Raw genomic sequence first — 25,849 nt, forward strand, 5'->3', positions numbered from 1 at the left:
TTTTCCTTTGCTGTATTTGCGGAACTGCCTTTTTCAATTTTTTTTGACCTGGAAAGATGTTCAAGGGCAATAGAAAAAATCAATCTGTTCCTAATAAAAATGTATGTGTTATGCGGTGTATAATTAATTGGAAATTGGAAATGGTTTATTTCTCCAGAGTAACACAAAACTGCTAGTATGAGTTCAATTTTTTTTTGAATAGGGTATGTAGATCAACAGCGAACGACGAGTAAATGCGTACTTGAAATGTATTGCAGTTAAGTGGGCCGAGAGTCGAGACTCAATAGGGTTTGGGTATCCTTAGATGTATATGAAATAATAGTCAAAGTATTAAAAGAGCTTCAGCTTTTGTGAAAGAATTGATGATAATTGAAATTAAAGGAAAGTCTTTATTTAAAAAGGACCATCGATTTCAAATTTGAAATGTTTACTACTCGATATTGCTTTTTGCATCTCTGTTTCATCTACTACATTGGAAAAGTACACACACACACCTCAATTAAAACATGAAAAACGCCAAATTTGTAAAAAATTAAATCAGCGCAAACACGGTACCCACAGCTCAGCTTCTTAACGGGTTTCATGTACTTGATGTTTTAATGTTGCCTCAAAGTTTTACTAATTTGTTTAACCAATTTTTTAAAATCCTATACCAAAATTTGGCAATTTGTAAATTGCAGATTTATACATTTAGTTTCCATGGTTTTATGCAGAATTTATGTGAGCAAGTTGTCCTAAAACAGTAATCAATCTTATTGATGTTTTACCGGATTAAGCAATGGGGAAGATGCGAGTGAACTTTTCAGGAAACAATTCTGATCCATTTTAAAAGATTTTAGCCAAATCTTGCATACAGTTTTAACTTTCGTAGTTGTTCGTGATGGTTTAGGAAACCTTATTTCCAATTCGATAATTCAAGAGATGATTTTTAGAGCTTGACAAGCTTAAATAGGATATACGGTTTTTTAAATCCTAGTAACGTATTAATAAACAATTATGGGTGCTTCTTCTAGAAGATATGATCAATGGTAACAAGGTTTAAATGCTTGATCTTATCAGGTTCTTTACTCATACCCTTACAGCCCAAGATCTATAAGAGTTCTATATTTTAGGGCGATATAAATTTACATGGCTTATCAAGCTTTGTGTAAGTTTAGTGCTACTGTTCCAAGCCCCTGGTGATCTTTCTGACATCTCCGGCAGTACTGTAATACTAAGCCCTAGGCAGAGTTTAGGCAGAGTTTAGGCAAAGTTTAGGCATAGCACTAGGCATAGCACTAGGCAGAGCGCTAAGCAGAACTGGCTTGGGGGATAAGGCTAGGTAGTAGGCAGAGAGTAGGAAGATCTGAGCTAGGGTAGTACTAGGCAGGGTTTTGGACTGGCACCCATAATAGAATAGGCTCAGATTTAAGCCTTCAGGCGTGTAGTTTCTGCCTAGAACTCTATAGGAAATTTGTAAACATCACCAAAATATTTAGAAACTTATCGAATATGTCAAATAAAGCTTGCGATTAGATCAACATCTAACCAAATGGTGTCACTCTTCAATTTAGAGTACTATGACTTAATTTTAGACTGAAGGTTTAGCAACTTATGATCATATAAGTCTATAAAACTTTATCAATGGAACGTTATTTTGTATATTTTAGGTAACGATACCTACCAAAAATAATCAAAACCACAACAAATTGTACGTAGTACTAGTACAGCTAGTCTAAACTTTAAAGTACGAACTATGAAATTAATTAGCAATGAATCTACTCAACTAGTTTACCACTGCACACAGGCCTATACTATGTTCTCCACCATTTAATTCACCAAATTTAGATTAAATTATTTTGAACGCGCTTAACAATAGACATACAACATCACCATATGAGCATATGCTAAAGATCAACCCCACGGAATCGGTTAAACCATTATGATTTATAACTTGATCTTGGTAAAGATCCTCAAGGTTGTTTGATCTTATAACATATCTATATTTAAACAATTGAACACTATATATGGAGCCTTAGGCACAAATTCTGATCATCGAGTAGAATTAACCTCTAGCTCAGGTTTGTTTTACATGATTTTGAGCGTAAATAGGTTGATCAGGTACAGTTTTAAACCTTTATCAAGCTTTGTAGAGAAATAATTTGGTTACAGATGATCAATAATTAAGGCTTAACAAATTGTACTCTGAGTTTGAATGTTAGTGTAAACTACAGATTGACGCTGGTACTTATATTGTACATAGTGTAAGGACCTTTTCTAGAATGTGGAGATAAACTTGATTTAGTAAATGCTCAGATTGATATTATTTAGAAAACTTATGGATCAATTTGTGACATTTAATTAGACCTGTAATTTTGATCTTTATCAGATATATGATGTCACAATATATGATTCAACTTTCCAGTTTCCAGTATACTTTATAGATCGGAAACATCATTCCAATAGTTTTTGACGATTAGTGCACTAGTTCATTAAAATTATGACTTACATTGCAAATGAGAACAAAGAGGAGATACATACACTAAAAATGATGATCTTATCTTTTGTTTGTCATGTCATGTTGTTGAATTGACATAAGATAGATACAGGTATAAGGTATATAAGTTAGAATGATAACGCCTGTCATGAAAGTGCGCACTGTGGGCTAGCTGCTGAAGTGAAGGAAGATAAAATTGTAGGTAGGTAGGTAGGTGGAGAATTTGAATACAGATCAACTATAATTTTTCATATACAGCTTACAAGTTTCAGAGCCTGTAAACAATTTCATGATTTAGATACTTTAGATCAGCACGTAAAGTTTGTTTCAAATTCTATTGCATATCTTTGAACTTGAAGAATTGATACAGAGGCGAAGAAGAGCATTTGATGAGAATTCCCTTCGTATCTTTACTTCGATAACTTCGGTTCTCCAAGTTCCTACTTCCAAACAGTGGCTGTTTACCTGTGTAGTGTGTACACTGTACAGCGTTGGGTGTCTTTGAGTAGCTCTATCCACGGCCCACGAGCTCTTTATACCTTGAAAGTTGAAACAAAAACAAACATATGAAAAACACCAACAATTATAAACAATAGATCAAACACTACAAGTCTTGAGACTTGAGACAATCAATTAGAGTAGACACAAGATGAAGATGGTTGAATCTTGATTGATGTCTATTAACTTAAAGCACCTGATCTAGCCGTTGATGTTTCATCTCATAAAAGTAAAGGTTTATGAATGCTCAAACAGGGTTCAGTAATTTATAAGACACCACGGTATTTGAAAAGCATCGATATGCAATCAACATCGAAGGTATGAGTTAACCAAGATGGCCATGTTGAACAGGTACTTATCAACTTTCAAACCATACACAACTTCCTAGTCTACTGTTATAGATCCTTGATTAGGTAGATGTTTCTTTCCTAATCCGGTGCATCTTTGTTTACCTTCTATTGCATCAACAGATCAACAAAATTTCAAACTGCATGAAAATTTCACGAAGGAACCTGGAAGAATAAACAAACCTGCTTGATAATTGATTTGAAAGTGAAGACATGAGCCAATGGGAGCATGGGTCTAATCGGCTTCACAGGATGATGATATGCTCCACAACTAAGTACGCATATTTTAAGTTAATGTGCAACTTACGAAGTAATTTAAACAGACCACTAGCTATGCGCGTGATGCTTTAAAAGTTGATGAGATCAAGGTTTAAAGTTGAAAGTTGAACAACAACAACAACGAGTAACCAGTAAAATGCAATCAAAGTAAGATTGATGGATTAGTTCAAGCTTACCTGTGCATACGATATTTAACACCAGATACAGATCTGTGAATTTTGTATGATATCGGTTTTACCTTAAATTTGAGGCTTGATATTGAAACGTTAGATCAGATCACGGGCATTATTATATAGTAGACCGTAGCGGTTAAACTACTGATATTGCGTGTTAAATTGAAATGTACCAGTTTGAAAGAACTAGAATTTATGAATCTTGATTGTAGTATAAGCTGTGGTAGAAATATATAGAAACTTTTAAATAATTTTCAGAAATTGTTATTGTTTTCGCGCAAATTAAATATTTAGCGACGTATAAATTCAGCGCTGGAAATTTCTTTAAGAAAGCCTATCTTGTATCTTTTATATACATAATACAACCACACACTAATCGTCAGATGGATAATAACATCGATTTTAATTTCAATCCATAGATTATTTGGGACATTTGGCCAAAAAGAGTTTGGCTTCAATTTGCATCATAAATCTTCACAACATCTAACATTGACGCTGGCAGAATCTCCATTTTTTTATTTTTGAGCATAAATTGATACCAGTATACAAAACAGAACGCTTGATCACTGTTTTCAATTATATTGACTCAAATGACTGATTATTCATTATAATTAGTCATTTTGTCATGTTTAATATAACTCATTATCTGTGTAAATTTGTTTTTACATTACTTTATCGATATTGATTTAATATTACATTCATTTTTCTTCCATCGGCTTAATGTATCGTAGACAAAGTTGAATATAGTGAATTCAAATTATACAAGATAAACAAATGTCATACTAGGTTATCAATCATGATCGGTTTAATTGTATATTCTATCATCATCTTAGATTCTTGTTTATTAGAACATAATTCCAATCATGAGCTTATACACGTATATAAAGAATTTTCAATATTAATTGATCAAAAAGTTGTATTTATAAACGTCAATATTATACCGCCAATATACAAATAGATCAACTATACAGATATAACATATCTAGCGCTTACAAATATAGAACAATTGCGGATGATACTCAAAAAGTTAGATTCATTAATACGTATATAAGTTTACTCCAGATTATCATAACAAAGATCTACAACGTCCAAAGTTTAAACCCACTTAAATCCATTCAATCAAATTGTTAAGACCTTCTTTAAAGCTTGAAACCAATCATATGGTCTTTCAATCAAATTACTAAATGGTTTTTAACATTCCATTGGAATTTTTAATCTTCAAAGCTTATTCTTTATTATCATTCCCAATGTAAGTATAGGTTTATGATTTGGAATGCCGATATGGAAACTTACTTAACATAACATTTTATTAAGTACAAGTATAAAACCATGACTACTATTTCTGATCGACTTCATATAGTATATACATCCTACTGTAATTATAATCAACTTATATCATGATCATATGTGAGCTTTACATTTTGGAATTGTAGCATGATTCAATTAATTGATGGTCATATTCGGGATTCATATACGCTACATATACCTTTTTAATCTAATATCTAGATATATTCTAAATTGTTAAGTATTCTCTATATATCCAAAAAAAAAAATTAAATCCAACTCCCTACCATAATATATAACAACTATATTATTATCCAAAAAAAAAAAACCAATGCAAAAAAAAGTATTAAAAAATTAAATAAGAAAAAACAAGAAACATAGCAAAAAAGGTAGGTAAGTATTTATCACAGACCTAAATATTCATTAACACTTTTAACTTGTAAAGAACTAGCTTGTCTTTTTGGACCAATTCTTATACTTAAAGTATCTTCAACATCATTATAAATTAATTTATCATCATCATCATCATTACTTTCAGAATCTTCACTTGAATAATCACTATCAACACTTTGAAAAAATGTAGAATCATCTAAATAATTCGGGACATCTTTTTTAGATTTTAATAAAGAATTTAAATTTAATGAATTTGTTGATGATGCAATTTGAGAATTTGAAGATTTTATTGGTGGTCTTGTTAATAAAAATGGGTTTGTTTTTGTTGGTTGATTTATTGATGGTGGGAATGGTGTTGAAGATTCTTTTGTTGATGTTGATGAATTAGGTACTGAATTTGATGATGTTTGTAAGTTTGAAGAAGTTGTAGGCTGTTGATGATGAGGTTGTAATTGAATTGGGACTTCTTTTTCTACTGTATTATCAACAGGTAATGAACTTGTTGATGATGTATTATTGTTATTTTTGGAAATTGAAGATTTTCTTGTAAATATTGATTTAAATTTATTTAAAGTTGTATTTGATGAAGAATTTTTTGATGAAGATTTTGCAAAATTTGAAACATTTGATTCTCTTTTAAATAGATAATATTCATTAAATTTCATAAATTGCAGTTTAGATTCATGATCTAAATTTGAATTTAAAAATTCATGAGATTTAACATCATGAATTGAATATCTCTTGCCAGGATTTTTGTTCAACATTTTTAATAATAAATCATTCAACACAAGAGATTCAGGATCACTATTTTCCGGAAATTTCAAATCATTATTAATAATTTCATTAAATAATTCATATTCATTATTCCCATTAAATGGTAATTTTTGATAATAAAGACAATAAATTGTAATCCCTAAGGACCAAATATCACATTTTGAATCAATTTTATTAAAATTTGAACCATTACATAATTCTGGTGGTGAAAAAGCTGGAGTACCAAAATTTTCATTTGATTTCAAGTCACTAGTGTCATTAATTTGAAATTTATTTAAACTTATACCAAAATCACTAATTTTAATAAAATTATCATGATTTATTAATAAATTTGAAGGTTTTATATCACGATGTATTATACCTATCCCATTTAAATATTCTAAACCAAGAACAATATCTCTCATTATATCTTTAATTGAATTAATTGAATATTTATGATTTATACCAAATTTTAATTCACCCTTGGAACAATATTCTAATATAAGGAAAATTTTATTAAATTTATCATCATTTAAAATTTCATATAATTTCATAATTTTGGGATGTTTAATAATTAATTTCATTATATTTATTTCATTATTAATTTTTTTAATTTGATTATTTGGATTTTTATTTAATATTGTAACTTTTGAAATTTTTGAAATTTCCTTTATAGCATAATATTTATCATTTTCAATATTTAAACCTAAGTAAACTTTACCATTATGACCATTACCTAATTTTGATAATAATTTATATTGATTAAGGAATTTTTCACCTGTATTTATATCTTTTGTTAAATTAACTTCATTTGTTGTTGGTATATTTGAATTATCAATAGTCATGGTGGGAATGACGTGTATATGTACCCTTAATATCTGTGTATTGTATGTTATATCTTTGTATTGTATGTTGTATCACAGGACAAATATGCCCCTTTTGTTATTGAAAACAATATTCAACCCTTATTTTCTATAAAAATTTATTATTATATGATAAAAACACCAATAATATAAAATCACCAAAATCTCAATTTTTTTATTTTTATTTTTTTAAAAGTGTCTTGTGAAAATTCAAAAATTCAAAAATTCAATTTTTTTATTGTTTGGTTGAATTTTTTTCTTTTTGATTATGTAAACATATAAACATTTGAAATTTATATTGAAATATATGATTTATATATTAATTTATGGTTATTTATTGAAATTATGAAGGTATTGATAGCTCTAATGAATTTTAGGTGGTTGGTTCACCTATTTTCCTAGTTTTCCATATAATCATAGCCTAAATTTCCAATTAAAACCACCGATCCTACCGAAATATCCATATATTGAACTACAATTTCATTTATTCAATAATATTTTGATTTATATTAACAATTTAAAACCAAAAAAAATATACATAGCAATTATTATTATTAATAGCCATTTGAAGAAGTGAAAATAAATAGTAACCAATTTGGTTTCCTAGCAAGTAATAATTCATAGCATCATATTGAATTGAATTGTGATATTCATTTATATTCAATTCCAATTCCAAGGAATTGTATTTTGTAATTTATCTTATGTCAATTTCATTTAATATTAATCCCTGGCGGGATTGAATTCAATTCAATTCCAATTCTATTCAGAATTGAGCTTTGTAATTCATCTCATAGCAATATTCAATTCAATCCCTGGCGGGATTGATCTACTCAATTCCAATTTAAATTCCTTTCAGAAATTCAAATTATAATTTGTCATTCATCTTATAGTTTATAGCAATTCAATTGTAATTTCAATCCCTATACGGGATTGTAATTTGTTATTTATTAACGAAATTTAAATTGTAATTTGTTATTTATCTTATAGTAATTTAGGGATTGATATAATTGTGAATTTAATTCCGCTAGGAATTAAATTCTTAATGTTTATGAGTCCTCAAATGTTGAGCTAAATTATCACTTCTACTAAATTTTTTTTCACAAAATTTACAAGGAAATGGTCTAATATTTGAATGAACTGATCTAAAATGTCTTTTTAAATGTTCAGATCTTCTAAAAGCTTTAGGACATTCTTCACATTTAAAAGGTTTTGCATCTTCATCTAATTCATTAAATTCTTGGTTTATTGATATGATTGATGAAGTTTCAGGAATTAATGAAGATGATGATGAAGGAGTTGATGATGATGATGATGATGAAGTTGTTGGGAATTGTGGTATGATTGAATCTGATTTTCTTCTTTTTGTTATTGAAGTTTTTTGATAATTTAGAGAAGGATATGATATTGAATTTGATTTTGATTTTTTAGTAGTGGTGGTATTTGATTTTTCATTTTGATTTATCCAAGTTGCAATTGCATTTTTAAATTCTTCATTCATTAACCAATTTGACTTGTTATTATCATTTTGATCTAATGGACCTTCATCATTTAAATTTAAATTAAAATTTATATCAATTGAATTTGTTCTTGAATTTAATTTTTTTGGATTAATTGTGGTGGTTGTATTGTTATTTGGAATGATTGATGAAACACTTGAATTTGGGAAAGAATATTTATAATTATCAAAATTCATTGAATTGATTGAAGATTGATCATCTTGATCATTGTTATTATTATTTTGTAATAATAATTCATACATATTATCAATTTGATTAATTGATTGATTTGATTGATTAATTAATGGATTAAAAGAATCAATTGATTCAGGTTCATAATCAAATTCATGTAGAGTGGACATTATGATCTTTTGTAGGTACTAGGTGATGGATGGATGCAATGGGTAGTAGCCAGTGTAATGTAATAAGTGATTGTAGTGATTGTATAGTTGATAATGGTGTAATGTAATGGTTGTGTTATTCAAAGTGGTTTGATTTTCGGGTTTTCCAATCGGATAATGGATAATGCACAATGGAGAAATGAAACTACGAAGGTGGGAAAACCTGCCAATAAGAAGAAATAAAGAAGTAATTGAGAGGAAAGAGATACTATATAGTGTAGAATAGAGTTCATAGTATTGTATTATATATTATATATTATATTGTATTGTATTATGTATTGTATTCTATTCTATTAAGTATTCCATGTATTGTATCACTATTTGTTATGAGTTATTTCTTATCACCCACACAGTGCACCCACAATGACAAGAAAGTACAACACAATTACACAACAACAATACAACAGAGTTCTAACACAAGTAGTATCTAATACAATATACACTACACTGCACTAACACTATACTACTACACCAATAACAATACAACCATGTCTACTATTCTATTAGTTCATCTGTTTATTCATGTGTATCCAATTGTCATTACTTTACCCAATTAGGAACACAACCACAATTACCGCATTGGGAACACCACTCCCACACTTAGTGACTAATCGCTTATGTAATAATATGAAATTAATATTCATTTTAAATTTAACCGCTGAAATTGAAATTGATGAGCTTTTTTAGCAATATATTCAAACCATTGACTATTGACTATAATTGAATATCAACTATTAGTTATTGGATAGACTAATCAACCATGTCTTTTGCTAATTCCCAACTATCATCCAAATCTAAAACATCCTCAGTATATCAAACTGATGGAAAACCCCTTTCTCCTGAAGCTTTATACAAGGCTAAATTAAAATATGGTATTTATAATAATCCAACCACAAATTCAATTGGTGTTCCATCATCAAATGGGGCAAGTGATACTGCTGCTTTATTAGCCACAAACTCAGATTTATCAATTCATCCTTATAAGAGAGAAATTCATACTGATGCTCAAACTGCTGCTTTATTTGCTAGAAAAGATACTGCTCCAAAAAGATGGACCAAGGATCAAGTTGATAATGAAGCTACAAGTGCTGCCCTGAATGCTAAATCTCTGAAACATGAATTACAGAAAACTGATTTTACAAATTCTAATGCTGCTGCTTCAAGTGTCCTTTCAAAAGGTTCAAAATCAATTGCTTCTTCAAATTTATCTTCATTATATGAATTTGATGCTATAAGAAATGGTACTTCCAACTCACATACTTCATTAAATATTGATAAATTATCAACAGTCTCCAAAACTAGAGCTCAATCTTTAATTAATTCAAGAATTAATCCAGAAAGAGATTCTTCAAGATTAGGTCTTGATTCTTCAAAAAATCATTCTTCAAATTTACAATCTTTTGCCGCTGTTGGTGCTTTAGCTTCTCAAAATAAACCTGTTCAAGTTGATCCAAATTTAGAAGCTACTGCAGTTTATCGTAATTCTTTAGTTGATCCAAAAGTTTTAGCTCAGGCAAGATTAAATGCTGATCATACATTATCTGGTATTGATAAAAACTTGGGTGAAAAAGATTTATTCCTTAACCCGGAATTCAATGCAAAAGCTATTGAATTAGCTAAACAAAAATATGAAAATAGATCAACCACCCTGGGTAAAGTTGATTTAGGTGGTGGTTTATTCATGTCTCAAGAAGAATTAGATGCAATTGCTTCCAAGATTGTTAATCCTGTTTTAGAAGATATTAATTCCAAAGCAAAATTACAAAGAGATCGTGATGCTGAATTAAATAAACAAAAACAAGAACAATTAAACAAGGAACGTCGTTTCAAAATTGAACAACAAACTAAAAAAATGGATGAAAAAAGATTAAAAAATGAGGCAAAATTACAAAGAAAACAAGAATTAGCTGAAGAAAAACAAAAATTAAAAGATGCTAAATTAGCATTAGAAAAAGCTAAAAAAGATGAATTAACTAAACATCAATCAATATTAGATTCTAAAAAATCTGAAGAAGATTCTAAAAAACAACAATTATTAGCTGAACAACAATTTGAACAAGATCGTATTGATAAAGAAACAAATGAAGCTAAAAAACAAAGAGATCAAGAATTGAAAGCTGCTCAAGAAGAAAGAGATTTAAAATTAGCTCCAATTTTAGAAAAATTAAAAATTGAGAAAGATAAATTAACTTTATTAAATGAAGAAAAGTTAGCAATTGAAACTATAACAAATTCTCAAATTTCAAATACAGAAAATGCTAAAAATCTTTTAAAAAATTCTCAATTAGAATTAGAATCTTCAATTAAAAAATTAGAATCCCTTAAGCTAGAAATTGAGGAATCATCAACAGAACAAGAAAAATTAATTAAAGAATCTGAATTAAAAAAAATTGAAGCTGATATTGCTTTGCAAAAAACAAATGAATTTGAAGCTCAAGCTCTTGTAAAACAAGCTGAATTAGAAAAAGAAAAAGCGATTTATGAAAATGAAAAATTAAAATTAGAATTGGAATTGGAAAATACTAAAATTGAAGTTTTGGAACAAGAAAGGGAAATTAATGAAATTTTACCAATTGAAGTTGAACAAACTGGTACAGTTGGTGAGAAATCAGTTGAGCCAGCTGGAACAGCTGGTGAAAAGTCAGTTACAACTGGTGAAACTAAATCAGAATTGCCAAAAACTAGTACAATCACTGAAACTAAGTCAGAATTACCAAAAGGTACCACCACAGGTTCAACTGAATTACCAAAAACTATAATCACCGGAACAGGTGAAGTTTCAATCCCAACAGAATTAAATCAATCATCAATCGATAAACCTGAATTAAAAAAGACATTTTCAGGGTTTTCTCAAGGTTCAAATGATAAAGAAGTTGAAGCTGATGAAGGTACTGCTACTGGAACTGCTACTGGAACTGCTACAGGAACTGCAACTGGTACAAATGTTAGTGATTCAACTCAAGATTTAAGTGTTGATGATAAACATAAAAGTTTTTTTAAAGAAGAGTTTTAATTAATCACAGAACCTCAAATAAAGACTTTTATTATAATTTGATTTCTTTGATTTTCTGATTTCTACTTTTTTTAAAGTTTGTTTTATTTTGTTTTATTATATCTGTTTTTTTATATGTGTTATTACATTCATTTAAAATCTTTAAAGATTAATCATGTGTGTTTTTTATAAGTTTATTGTATAATTATATGAATTAAATTAAATATTGAATATTTTGAGTAAGGCCATGTATGATTGATGTAGCTAATTATTATAATAGTTAATTAATTGTCGATATGAATTAGAAATTATATTATAGATTGATATGATGAGGAAGATGTCATGATCAATGATTAGCTAGACCATTAATATAATGAGTGAATGATCTCATCGATATAGTTGTACATATGACTACAACTTAACATTAAATTGCAAAAAATTAAATCAATATATATTAAAGATGATCAACACTAAGGTCTTTTCAAACCATATTGAATACATCTCCTATAATTTTGATTCTTCCTTGTATTAATTAATCATGACTTGATAATTATATCTGCAGTATACTTGGGTCGTTAATAATTCTGATCTTATATATTATAAGTTGTCATACTTACCCACATATAACCTCTGTAAAGAAGCAATATATAATATCAGTCCATGTTAATATATAACAGTCTGAATATATACAATATTCCATCTCTATTAACAAATCAAATCTGAAGTAGAATATCAATACCATGACATTAAATACTTAACACCAGTCCACTAAAAAAATTAAGATTAAGTACCAACAATAACATCTTTATATGAATGATCAAGTGTACGTGATATTATCTTAAAATTCATTAATTGTTTACCTTTTTATATAAATTTGGAGCTTTCGGTTTATACCACATTTGTTTTGATTTTGTTTGTTTATCTTTACACATTTGTATTTGTATAGATAAGCAAATGTGTGGAGATTAAGCGTGTTTTTTGAAGAAAATTACGTGTTTTATAACTCTTGACTCTTGAGCTGGCTTGAATATTATATAATAGTTTATGGATTGTATTGTTCTCATGGGTTGGATTGTACGTAATTAGACTCGAATAGTTATGAATTGAACTAACTACATTGTTCTTCAATTATCAAAATTATTTAACGCATAATTAATTCAACTAGATGATCAATAATAAGACCTTTTATAAAGATCATATTGAATACACCTAATTCAAAATTATGTTTTGTTCTTTGTATTTAAAATCAACTATATTCTTGATATTCATTAATCAAAACAGGTTGATTGATTTTAGTACTTTTCAATAATTGGTAATGAGAGTCCAGAGTAATTCATCATGAACGATAAAATTTTGTCCAATAATTAATCATGAAACATTCATCATCGATACAGGTGCTAATATGTGCATCTCCAACAATAAAGCAATACTGAAAAATTACCACAAGATTAAGACAAAAAACATGCTTAAGAGTGTAGGTTGTAGAAGTTATTATATTTTTTTTTATAATTCGAGATTCTGTCGTCGAAATCGCAAAAATATAATATTTGCAGGGTAAATAATGAAATAATCATGATGATGATGATGATGATGATGATGATGATGATGATGATGATGATGATGATGATGATGATGATGATGATGATGATGATGATGATGATGATCATGTAAGTGCATTTTGACACAATAAATATACCAACTTATAGCCATTGATAATATATATATATATATATACATTGCGCTTATTTTAACTAATTTAGCTGCAAGTCAATCATGTGCAATATTATATACAATCGTTTATAACTGATACGCCCATATATTACTTATATCAGATATAATTGCTTCTGTGATCACTATAGGTGATAAAATTACTATATATTATATAAGTATAAGGATTATATCACTTGAAATTATTAAAGTACATTAATCAACCACTATCAATCCTATAGTGTATTTATGATTTTAAAGTTTAAAATATAAAGCCCAAATTGAACAGGACATTAATTAATATGATAAATGATTTCATGAACTGCATTCAAATCATCATTGAAAACACTCAAGAAGTAGATTAGAACATTGTACTTGAAGTTAGAAGCTGTTATCACACCCAATTTAACATCATATTGAAGCAACCCCCAATATGAAGAAGAAACAATTGAAGGTAGTACAAGATACAATGACCAGTCAACCTTAAAGCTTAAAACTGAGTACACAGTCTGATTCTCCAGATTTCTTTATTCAAAGGTCACGAGATCTCTCATTACTCTTGAATTATACGTACCAAGTGCAATTAAGCTTGACGGTTCTTAACTTCAAGTCTGTTGGGTTTAACCATGAAGATCCAGAATAATCTGGAACAAATGCACTCAATTAACTCCAATTCTCATTTAATGAACACCGAATGACAGTGACCACTGACTTGCATGGTACCTTTTTTTGATTGAACTTCAGCACAAAAAAGATTGTTAGATAGATACCTCCAGTATTCTATTCGGAGTTTCACTGGTAGTATTTCAAATACCGGAGTCCCATTAATTCATAGCAATTTCCTTTGTCAACACTCAACAGCTAGTGGAATCCGATGAATTAAAATGCATGCACTGATAATAAAAAACCTGTTTGTTTATCTAAAAATATGTCAAAACTAGAACCATTAACCGACTATTATTCAGGAACGTTGAGGATCTAGATATGGAAAGGCTGAAATCTAGTCTTGTTAGATTGGAATTATGAGCTGTTGTGAATTCAATGGTAGAACATCAGATGGTATCTTGATTTAAAATTCACACCAGCTGTAATTGGATATAATGAGATCAAATTGATTTAGGGTTACCACCTCCATAACATAAATCATTCCTTGGTTTAAATGAGTGTTCTAACTGGGTGTTTACTGTTGAATATTATGGGGGTGTTGAAATGTTGAAATATACTAGCGCCTCAATGAATACCAATATCTAAAACTTTCAGCTCCGAATCTTCATTCATGTAGATCGAATATTCTAGCATTGATAAAACCTGATAATTCACCTGTATAAACTTAATCATTCCTATTGTCATCAACAGATCAAAGAACTCCCTATTCTTCTATAGGAAAATTAGCTGGGATTTTTCAAAAATCACCAGATTCTGCTGCGCATACCGAGAAATGATCCAACTTGACTGCAGACTTCACCAATGAACATCCCACAATTCATTGATCCTTCTGGTGGTACCATTGGCACTAGCCATGTAATTGATTGAATGTGTGTTGATAAAGTACTCTGCTAATCAGGCGAATGGCTTACGTGCTTGCATCAGTGTGGACTCCGAATACCATGTGTACTAAAAGCTATATACGTGTACTTGATTAATAGACACTGAACAAAAAGACCAATATGATCACTCAAAGTTTGTGGAGACAAGAAGGTCAAGTGGAAACCTATAATATAGTAAAGGCTTCTCGGAGTCTAACCTTAATTGAAATCTGGCAGTTTATTCTTCCATTGTACCTTTGGAAATTGATCTTTTAATTTGGAGTTTGTAGTGCAAAAGAAAGAAAAAACATCACCAGTTGTTGATGTCAGTTACTGCACTCCATTTTTTACGAAAGTGTCATTTACTGAATAACGTATTAAACTACCTCAAAATTGAGATTCCACGGATCTGGTATTCATATGAAAGACGGATCAATCTGTATGATCCTTTCCCAATTGGCTTTAATGGTATTCAACTTATACTCTCATTGAGCCTCTAGTGTATTGTTAAATTGTTAATCCGCGTTGATTCAAACTTCATCCTTCATCCTTCATCCCCTATAATATACCCTGCCAATGTCTAACAACAATTGAAAGTTCCAACAACAATAACTTTGTATGAATGAAATTAGCTGCAAGTTACAATCCATTTTGGTCTAATCATGTAGAAATTGATTTTGAACTCCGACGTGAATTGTTGTACCACCTGATTCGTATGTGTCTTAGTTTTCTCAACAATTTCTGTTTTCCATAATCAAACTTTATTCCTCCGAGATGGGTATAAAAGAAAGTTTAAACCCCCCTTGAATACAACAATTGATCATTAGCTTATAGTTTTTTCTTCATCAAGTTCTTTGAACAAGATTAATACAAATCAATTATAATTACAATGTCTATCCCAGAAACCCAAAAAGGTGTCGTTTTCTACGAAAATGGTGGTGAATTACAATACAAAGATATCCCAGTCCCAACCCCAAAACCAAATGAAATTTTAATCAATGTTAAATACTCTGGTGTTTGTCATACTGATTTACACGCTTGGAAAGGTGATTGGCCATTACCAACCAAATTACCATTAGTTGGTGGTCATGAAGGTGCCGGTGTTGTTGTTGCTAAAGGTGCTAACGTTACCAATTTTGAAATTGGTGATTATGCTGGTATTAAATGGTTAAATGGTTCATGTCAATCATTGTGAATACTGTGAAAAATCATTTGAATCAAACTGTCAAAAGGCTGATTTATCAGGTTATACTCATGATGGTTCATTCCAACAATATGCTACCGCTGATGCTGTTCAAGCTGCTAAAATTCCAGCTGGTACTGATTTATCAGAAGTTGCTCCAATCTTATGTGCTGGTGTTACTGTTTACAAAGCTTTAAAAACTGCTGATTTAGAAGCTGGTCAATTTGTTGCCATCTCAGGTGCTGGTGGTGGTTTAGGTACTTTGGCTATCCAATATGCTAGAGCTTTAGGTTTAAGAGTTTTAGCTATTGATGGTGGTGATGATAAAGGTGAATTAGTTAAATCTTTAGGTGCTGAAATTTACATTGATTTCACTAAAACTAAAGATATTGTTGCTGATATCATTAAAGCTACTGATGGTGGTCCACATGGTGTTATTAACGTTTCAGTTTCTGAAAAAGCTATTGAACAATCAACTGAATATGTTAGACCAACTGGTACTATTGTTTTAGTTGGTTTACCAGCTGGTGCCGTTGCTAAAGCTCAAGTCTTTGGTGCTGTTGTTAAATCAGTTTCTATTAAAGGTTCATATGTTGGTAACAGAGCTGATACTAGAGAAGCTATTGATTTCTTCACCAGAGGTTTAGTTAAAGCTCCAATTAAAGTTGTTGGTTTATCTGAATTACCAAAAATTTATGATTTGATGCAACAAGGCAAAATCTTGGGTCGTTATGTTGTTGATACCTCTAAATAGGTTCATTCACCGTTCATACTTCTCATTCCTGCTTTTATTAAAACGTGTTTACGATAATTTATGTCTTGGTTATTTATTTTGAAACTCCGAATTGTAGCTTGATGTACTAGCTGATATAATTAATAACATCTCAGATTGATATCGATCGTATTTAACCAAGGATGTAGATAAGATGAAAACGGTTTGTATTGCACAATGCATAGAATAAGAAGTTCAACTTGAATTCAGCCCTACAATCAAAAGTTAAATTAGCCAAAAGTATAGATCTTATAATCCGTTGTGCGCTGAGTCAGCTCCGACATAAGCGACTCTAACTCCGATGTTGGATTTAAACTCCGAATTGAAAATCTTCCACAGCTCCGAATTTCCAAAGAGTGCCAAAAATTAAAGTGCTGTGAAAAAACTGAACGTCACTGAAAAATTAAAATATTCAACCCGCAAAAATTCTGAAGCGAAGGACTCCTGTTAGTTCGTAGTCCGATAGATCCTGATTCCCATGAGATATGGTTATTTAAAACTACATAGTAATACTATTTAACGTATCAAGTTGAAGTCAATTGAACTGGTTCTGTTACAATCGATTTGGAAAAACAAAGCTGGAAAAACCAAGGCATTAGACTAGCTCTTAACTCCAGAAGTGGTTCATCCTATTTAAAGAGGGTTGGATGGCCTTTAAAATTGCCCCTCTGTGTAATTATCCAGGCTAGAAAGGAGATTTTCTGCCCCACAATTGCCCCTAATTTAGCGAAGGTGCAACAATTCAAGCTAACAATTTGTAAAGTTTAAGGAAAAACCACAAGGCTGAATCAAAAGAAGATGCTAAAATGCGCATACAACAAACAACTGGACAGCTTTAACTTCCAAGAACCGAGATCGAAGTTTGAGATGTGTCTTTAAAATTGTATGAGATGTCACGGTAAAACAGGATCGAACGGTATCAATTGATCCTGAGGAAGCTGATTACTAGCTGTCAAACATATATGGTTTATAATTAGTAATTACACAACTTCTATTATACACCTTCAATTGATATCATAGATCAATCTAACCTAGGTCCTACACCTTCCAATTCTGTAATACAATTGATTCTCTAGTGCCAATTTTCAAATGCTAATTATCAACCTGCATCTGCAAAAAGAATTACCAGCTTCCACTCGAACTCCGTCAACTGCAAACCAACAACTTCAACTGGCCTATAACAATCCTCACAAACTTGATCATTCATCTAATTAACAACATCTGCTCTCAACTCCGAACAATTTGTACCTAGTTCACCCACATCATATCCACTACGACGTATCTTGTTCAAGCTCTAAAGTACCATAGTTTTCAGCCCTACGTAATACCTCAATCATGTTTTCTGATCCTAAAACTCACTGCAAAAAGTAAAAAAAACTAACGAGAATGACAACGATCCATCACCTAAAATAATTGGTTTATTTTTTACCATCTAACCTTGAAAATAGTTCAAACTTCAAAGTATTTATCTGCAGATCATCATTGGCTTTTAAGGACTCCTACACATTTTCACTTATGGATATCATGCACTTTGTGTATAGACTCCGAGAATTTTGAAATTTCCCCCAGAATTTTAGATACATATGCTTGTATTCAATTGACCAACCAGATAAACTCCAGAATCCAGGAGTGTTGATGGAAATTATATATAAAGAGCCTTGATTCCCATGATTTGAGATTTATGTGAATTGTTTAATTTGACATCAAGTCTTGAAGACATTCAAATCATTCATTCATAATGCTTAGAACATTAAACAGATCAATTGCTCCAATCAACAGAAGATCTTTCATTAGAACTTTAGCCACTACAACCATTCCAGAAACTCAAAAGGGTGTTATTTTCTACGAAAATGGTGGTGAATTACAATATAAAGATATCCCAGTTCCAAAACCAAAACCAACTGAAATTTTAGTCAATGTTAAATATTCAGGTGTTTGTCATACTGATTTACACGCTTGGAAAGGTGATTGGCCATTACCAGTTAAATTACCATTAGTTGGTGGTCATGAAGGTGCTGGTATTGTTGTTGCCAAAGGTGAAGAAGTTAAAAACTTTGAAATTGGTGATTACGCTGGTATTAAATGGTTAAATGGTTCATGTCAATCATGTGAATTATGTGAAAACTCATTCGAATCAAATTGTGCTCACGCTGATTTATCAGGTTATACTCATGATGGTTCTTTCCAACAATATGCTACTGCTGACGCTGTTCAAGCTGCTCAAATTCCAAAAGGTACTGATTTAGCTCAAGTTGCACCAATCTTATGTGCCGGTGTTACCGTTTACAAAGCTTTAAAATCTGCAAACTTAAAAGCTGGTCAATGGGTTGCTATCTCAGGTGCTGGTGGTGGTTTAGGTTCATTAGCTGTTCAATATGCTAAAGCTATGGGTTTAAGAGTCTTAGGTATTGATGGTGGTGAAGCTAAAAAAGATTTATTCACTTCATTAGGTGGTGAAGTTTTCATTGATTTCACTAAAGAAAAAAATGTTGTTGAAGCTATCCAAAATGCTACTCAAGGTGGTCCACATGGTGTTATCAACGTTTCTGTTGCTGAAGCTGCTATTTCTCAATCAACTGAATACGTTAGACCAACTGGTAAAGTTGTCTTAGTTGGTTTACCAGCCGGTGCTGTTTGTAAATCAGAAGTTTTCTCACACGTTGTTAAATCTATCAACATTATTGGTTCATATGTCGGGAACAGAGCTGATACCAGAGAAGCTATTGATTTCTTCACCAGAGGTTTAGTCAAATCTCCAATCCAAGTTGTTGGTTTATCTAAATTACCAGAAGTTTTCGAATTAATGGAACAAGGTAAAATTGTTGGTCGTTACGTTGTTGACACTGCAAACTAGATTTGAAGTTATAGTAAATGGGGACAGGTTTCCTATGTATTTAAAAGAATTTTAAAAGAATTTTATATTATATTTTATATTCACGTATGACTCTGAATGAATGATTTAAACATTGAATAATCTGTTGATTGTAGAACCTATTCCCTGTGATTATTTTTTCTATTGTGTTATAATTTATGATGGTGTTATCCTTGAGTCTGTGTTCGATAATTTTATTCACAAAATGAAAACAAAGCTTGCAATTCTATCAGTCCAGCTTGCTATAACATTAACGGTGATCCTAACGTCGTTATAATAGTATTTATAATTGAAAATTGTCTCTTATAATAAATTGCATAAATCACTGTATATTTATGTATGTTCAAGAGTTCAGTATTTATTGTAATAGTAAAAAGCTCCTGAAATATTGATAGATCAAAGAAAATAAAACACAAAAGCGACAAAAAGCAGCACAAGACATAAATTAATGGTGTAATGTTAGTTAAGAGAGAAAGAGACAACTATCAACAGACCAGCAGCATAATTTAGACATAGCCAAGCAACTAAACAACAAATAAAACCACACAGAGCAATAAGATTGGTATAAATCTTTTCAAAAGATAAAGTCAAAGCTTCTATTAACACGAATAAAACTAGCTCTGTCAAACAAGATGTGCACTTTCAATATACCTTTCCTTTTCCTTTTTATAGTTGAAACTCAAGGCATGATGAAACTTTGTTGTGATTCTTGAAAGATAACTATTTTCATTATCAAAACTTAGATGGGAGCCATGCTCTAAATCATAATCAAAGCTATCAAGACCATCCGTTTGTACGTTTGATTCAGGATCAATTGTGATTGGTGATGGGCGACTTGGTGTATTTCCCATTTCTTAGTATGTATTTTTCTTATGATTTTGAAACGTGGTATACTTGATGATGAAGATGATGACACAAAGGAAAAAAGCAGCAGCAGCAGATGTTGATGATGGGTTTTGAGCTTTTAATTCTTCCTCATCTACCAGATAGCTTAACGTTAATTAACCTCTATTTTGAAGAAGCCCAGATCTGAAAAGTTTGAATGTTTCGCCTTGTGACACTAATATGTGTTTTTGTGTCAGATGTCTGACCACAATAGGAAAATTTACAGATTGCACCAAAGATCCCGAAAACAGAAAAACCAAACATATAATGCTTTACAATGAGCGGTTAGCGCCAAATATCTTTATTCTCAAGCTCAATATCTTGTTCAATGATTTCAGGCTGATTATCTGATATATAACATCTGTTTTTGATTCTTCATCAATTTCCTCCAATATTGTAAAACCTTGATTTTGAGTACCTGGTATAAAGCGAGCGTCTTAAAAAACTAAAGAGGTACAATAACTAGATCAGAACTAGTCTTACCCATACATGTAGATTTTGATTATACTTTGGTATTTTATTCAATTTGAGTTAAACATCTCTATGTCTCAGGCTATCTTTAGACTGCTCATCGGTGACTATATCAACACGTTTAACGGCCTGTTTACCTAAATCATTGAGCTTGACGGATTTACCATGTACATTATCCCATTCTTCTAATTCACCTACTGGTATTTTCACAACCCTGTTACCTAATTCTCCATTCTCCAGTTTATAGCGGTCAACCCTATGTCTATAACCTTTGAAATGAGGAATAATAAATTGCCAAACAATATAATAAAGAACACATAATGACAACAATGAAACAGATACAACACAATATGTAGCATAGAAGAAACTGACATCACCACCATTCAAATTGATTGATCCATCTTTGGCTTTTGGTGGAACCAGTGGCATAATGATGACAAATACTTGGAATAAAAGTTGTATAATTATAATGACTAAAGGAGCTCTGAACTTCACAGGTGGTAAACCTAGATCTTTTCTTTGCTTTCTAACTCTTAAAAGACCGATTGCTAATAAAATTTCAAAGACATGCCCAGTATAAGATCCTAAATCAATCACAAAATTATACGCATCACCAGCAGGTGGAGCTAACATTACAATAGTATTAACTATCCAGGTTACCAGGATTGGCCCCAATGGGGTACCAAATGGTTTAGTAGAGACCCAAAAACTTTTAAAAGGTAGAACACCTTGACGTCCACATTCTCTTAAAGATCTCGAATGAGAAATAACAGCTGGAATTAAATGACCAAATGCTGATAGGGCAACCAAAACACTCAATGCTTTTGTAGCAGCTTTAGTCTTGAAAACATTTTCGAAAAATAAGGAAGCAGTTAAAACACCAGAATTTTTAATCTCATCTAATGTACCACCACCAGAATAGAAAGCTGTGACTGTCATAATGTATAATAAGAAAATGAAAAAAAACGTAATTGGAACAACTCTTGTGTAGCCAGTATAACGTCTGTTGGCTTTAAGTTCAGAGACAACATTGAAAGCATAACCTGTACCACCATATGAAAAAGATATCTTGATGATTGAATTAGCAATTGAGTTTGGATCATGTGTAGCACCATCCATTGCATTATGGAAATTAGCCGTTGGATTTTTGACGCTTGTGCCACCAGCTAAAACAACAAAGCCAGTAATTGAGATGAATAATAGTGTTATAATCTTAGCATGACCAAGACCATTTGATAATTTTAAAGACCATTTAGTACTAACAGCTGATAAGACACAAGTGAAGGTCAGAATTCCAAGCCCGAGACCTCTTTGGCGCCATGTAGTTACTTCAACATCAGCTGCTTTCAAAATATACTGAGCAAAAGCAATTGCAGAACTATTTAAAAATGATAAAATAACGTTGACAGCTGCATAAACACTTGGGATCAAGAAAAGTGGTCTTGGATAGGCTTGTTCTAAGTAAGCAGTATCACCACCGGATCTATTTGGCATAGTAACTGAAAATTCAATATAAATCAGGATTCTTAATGTAGCTATGATAGCACCAACTACCCAGAGAATATATGCACCACCAATAGACCCAATTTGCTTCAAAATAGTGCCGGGTGTTGAGAAAATACCAGTACCAATAACACCAGATACCACAAGATAAATCAGCGAGGCATAACCAATGTTGTAACCTAACGGATTGACTTTTTCAACTGGTGCACCATTTTCATTCACTTGAATTTCGGATTCTGAGGTTTCATCTCCAGATTCAACAGTTTCTAAGTAATTATTTTTTATATCGTGAACTTCAATATCTGAATCTCCAGACCTGGAAGTAAGACTTGATATTTTCTTTGTTAAAGATACCATGATGTGTAGGTCTGGTTAAAAATCAACATTCTGGAAAGCCATAGATAGACATAATCAGGTTTATATAAAAATTCAGGGTCCAATTTTGAAATCTTATTACCAAGAACACACGTCTTATCATCTAGCCATAACGTCAGAATAAAGCAGCAGCTATAGTATCTCAGAATTTCTGAGGCTCACATATTAAGCCCTTGTGTATTGGATGAAAACCCATATTGGAGATCAGAAACACCAAGATAAAGAATAACTCCACAATACAACTAAACTGTGGCCAATTATGAACATTCTAATTTTTATCGAACCAATGTCAGCATCTTGAAAGATCGGTGGTCCACAGGAGGCAGCATATCAATCAATCAATCAATCTATCATCAGTAGCTCATGAACCTGAAAGTATCATGTTTGCTTGAAATATGTCCAGTGGGTCTCGGTTGTTGATGTTGTTGTTTGTAGATGTTTTGAACTTCAATTTTATATTTTGCAGCAAGAGCGCGACAACCATTTTAGTTCAGTTCAGTATCAAGCTCATATACTGAAATAGCACAATGCTTGAAGATCGTTACTTGTAAAACAGCTACAGTCTGTTCGTATTACCCAAAATCAAAATCATTATATGCATGATATTACAACAAAACATATTAAATTACACATCTCTATGTCTCAAATCATTACTTTTTCCATCTGGAATAACTTCAATAGTTTCCAAATTTGTATCTAATGGAGCATTAAGCTTTACATTATGACCATGGGCTCTATCCCATTCTTCCAATTCTTCTACTGGAACTTTAATAACACGATTACCCAATTCACCATTTTTCAATTCATAACGATCAACTCTATGTCTATAACCTTTCAAATTTGGAATAACGAAATGCCATACAACATAGTAGAGAACACAGAATGATAGTAAACCAACGGCAACCACACAATATGTTGCATAGAAGAAACTAACATCACCACCATTTAAATCGATTGATCCATCTTTTGCTTTTGGTGGGACTAATGGCATAATGATGACAAAGACTTGGAATAACATTTGAATAATAATAAACACCAATGGAACTCTGAATTTTGCAGGTGGTAAACCAAGTGCTTTTCTTTGTTTTCTAACTCTTAGTAAACCTAAAGCCATTAAAAAATCAAAGAAGTAACCAGCATATGAACCAATATCAACAATGAAATTATAAGCATCACCAGCTGGTGGAGCAATCATAACGACTGTATTGACTAACCATGTTACAAAAATTGGACCCAATGGGGTATTGAATGGTTTAGTTGAAACCCAGAAACTTCTAAAAGGTAGAACACCTTGACGACCACATTCTCTTAAAGATCTTGAATGAGAAACAACAGCTGGAATTAAATGACCAAATGCTGATAGGGCAACCAAAACACTTAATGCTTTTGTAGCAGCTTTAGTTTTGAAGACATTATCAAAGAATAAAGAAGCTGTTAAGACACCTGAACCTTTTATTTCATCTAATGTACCACCACCAGCATAGAAAGCTGTAACAGTTGTAATATACAACACAAAAATAACGAAAAATGTAATTGGAACAACTCTTGTGTAACCAGTATAACGTCTTTCAGGCTTCAATTCGGAAACAACACCAAAAGCATAACCTGTACCACCATAAGCGAAAGAAATTTTGATAATAGAATTTGCAATACTATTTGGACTTGATGTAGCACCTTGCATTGCATTTTTGAAGTTAGCAGTTGGATTTTCAACACTTGTACCACCACCTAAAACAACAAACCCTGTGATTGAGATGAATAATAAAGTTATGATTTTAGCATGACCTAACCAATTTGATAATCTAAGTGACCATTTAGTACTCAATGCAGATAAGACACATGTAAAAGTTAAAATACCAACACCGATACCTCTTTGACGCCATGTAGTAGGCTCAACTTCAGCCGCTTTTAAAATATATTGACCAAATGCAACAGCAGAACTATTCAAAAATGATAACACAATATTAACAGCAGCGTAAACACTTGGAATTAAGAAAATTGGTCTTGGATAAGCTTGTTCTAAATATGCAGTATCACCACCTGATCTATTTGGCATAGTAACTGAGAATTCAATATAAATCAACACTTTTTGAATCGCAATGATAGCACCAACAACCCAAAGAATATACGAACCACCAACTGACCCAATTTGTTTTAAAATAGTACCTGGTGTTGAGAAAATACCTGTACCAATGATACCAGAGACAACCAAATATACAAGTGAGCTATAACCAACGTTATAACCCAATGGATTATTTTTCTCTATTGGAGCACCATTTTCATTAACTTGAATTTCTGATTCTGAAGTTTCATCACCGGATTCAACAGTCTGTAGATGGTTTTCCTTCACGTCATATAATTCAGTATCTTGCTCCTGTGAGCTAACTGTCAATTTTGATAAGTGTTTAGACAAAAATGACATATTTGACTGTGGTATGTTTATACTTTATCCAACAATAATCAACGTATAACTTAAGGATTCAACCGCTTTTTTATATCAAAAACCATCATCGTAAAAATATTCAGCTCATCTAATTTGACATTTCTTTTCTTGATTCTATGGCTTCTTGAAAACAGTTACTGTTAGTCTGGTTCTACTG

At 31.3% G+C, this 25,849-nt stretch overlaps 8 protein-coding genes across 8 annotated transcripts; 3 read left to right on the plus strand and 5 right to left on the minus strand.

The window, feature by feature from the left end:
* Positions 1-5,461: 5,461 nt before the first annotated feature.
* Positions 5,462-7,048, minus strand: BN7_2124 (serine/threonine-protein kinase; the record flags this gene model as incomplete). The annotated part of the gene is made up of 1 exon (XM_011277182.1): positions 5,462-7,048. The coding sequence occupies one exon, from the start codon at positions 7,046-7,048 to the stop codon at positions 5,462-5,464; it is 1,587 nt and encodes a 528-aa protein (XP_011275484.1).
* Positions 7,049-8,105: 1,057 nt separating this feature from the next.
* BN7_2125 (stress-responsive transcriptional activator MSN2) lies at positions 8,106-8,924 on the minus strand (the record flags this gene model as incomplete). Its single annotated transcript, XM_011277183.1, has 1 exon — positions 8,106-8,924. One exon carries the CDS (start codon positions 8,922-8,924, stop codon positions 8,106-8,108), a length of 819 nt encoding a protein of 272 aa, XP_011275485.1.
* Positions 8,925-9,723: 799 nt separating this feature from the next.
* On the plus strand, positions 9,724-11,976 carry EIS1 (Eis1p; the record flags this gene model as incomplete). Its single annotated transcript, XM_011277184.1, has 1 exon — positions 9,724-11,976. One exon carries the CDS (start codon positions 9,724-9,726, stop codon positions 11,974-11,976), a length of 2,253 nt encoding a protein of 750 aa, XP_011275486.1.
* A 4,101-nt stretch (positions 11,977-16,077) lies between these two features.
* ADH1 (zinc-dependent alcohol dehydrogenase) lies at positions 16,078-17,125 on the plus strand (the record flags this gene model as incomplete). The annotated part of the gene is made up of 2 exons (XM_011277185.1): positions 16,078-16,345; positions 16,434-17,125. 2 exons carry the CDS (start codon positions 16,078-16,080, stop codon positions 17,123-17,125), a joined length of 960 nt encoding a protein of 319 aa, XP_011275487.1.
* Positions 17,126-18,881: 1,756 nt separating this feature from the next.
* ADH2 (zinc-dependent alcohol dehydrogenase) lies at positions 18,882-19,997 on the plus strand (the record flags this gene model as incomplete). The annotated part of the gene is made up of 1 exon (XM_011277186.1): positions 18,882-19,997. The coding sequence occupies one exon, from the start codon at positions 18,882-18,884 to the stop codon at positions 19,995-19,997; it is 1,116 nt and encodes a 371-aa protein (XP_011275488.1).
* A 641-nt stretch (positions 19,998-20,638) lies between these two features.
* Positions 20,639-20,866, minus strand: BN7_2129 (uncharacterized protein; the record flags this gene model as incomplete). The annotated part of the gene is made up of 1 exon (XM_011277187.1): positions 20,639-20,866. The coding sequence occupies one exon, from the start codon at positions 20,864-20,866 to the stop codon at positions 20,639-20,641; it is 228 nt and encodes a 75-aa protein (XP_011275489.1).
* Positions 20,867-21,431: 565 nt separating this feature from the next.
* On the minus strand, positions 21,432-23,231 carry BN7_2130 (Y+L amino acid transporter; the record flags this gene model as incomplete). The annotated part of the gene is made up of 1 exon (XM_011277188.1): positions 21,432-23,231. The coding sequence occupies one exon, from the start codon at positions 23,229-23,231 to the stop codon at positions 21,432-21,434; it is 1,800 nt and encodes a 599-aa protein (XP_011275490.1).
* A 643-nt stretch (positions 23,232-23,874) lies between these two features.
* Positions 23,875-25,671, minus strand: BN7_2131 (Y+L amino acid transporter; the record flags this gene model as incomplete). The annotated part of the gene is made up of 1 exon (XM_011277189.1): positions 23,875-25,671. The coding sequence occupies one exon, from the start codon at positions 25,669-25,671 to the stop codon at positions 23,875-23,877; it is 1,797 nt and encodes a 598-aa protein (XP_011275491.1).
* Between the last annotated feature and the right edge of the window lie 178 nt (positions 25,672-25,849).

The sequence above is a fragment of the Wickerhamomyces ciferrii genome, contig 00049 (assembly GCF_000313485.1).
Source record: "Wickerhamomyces ciferrii WGS project CAIF00000000 data, strain NRRL Y-1031 F-60-10, contig 00049, whole genome shotgun sequence".
Classification (NCBI taxonomy): domain Eukaryota; kingdom Fungi; phylum Ascomycota; class Saccharomycetes; order Phaffomycetales; family Wickerhamomycetaceae; genus Hansenula; species Hansenula ciferrii.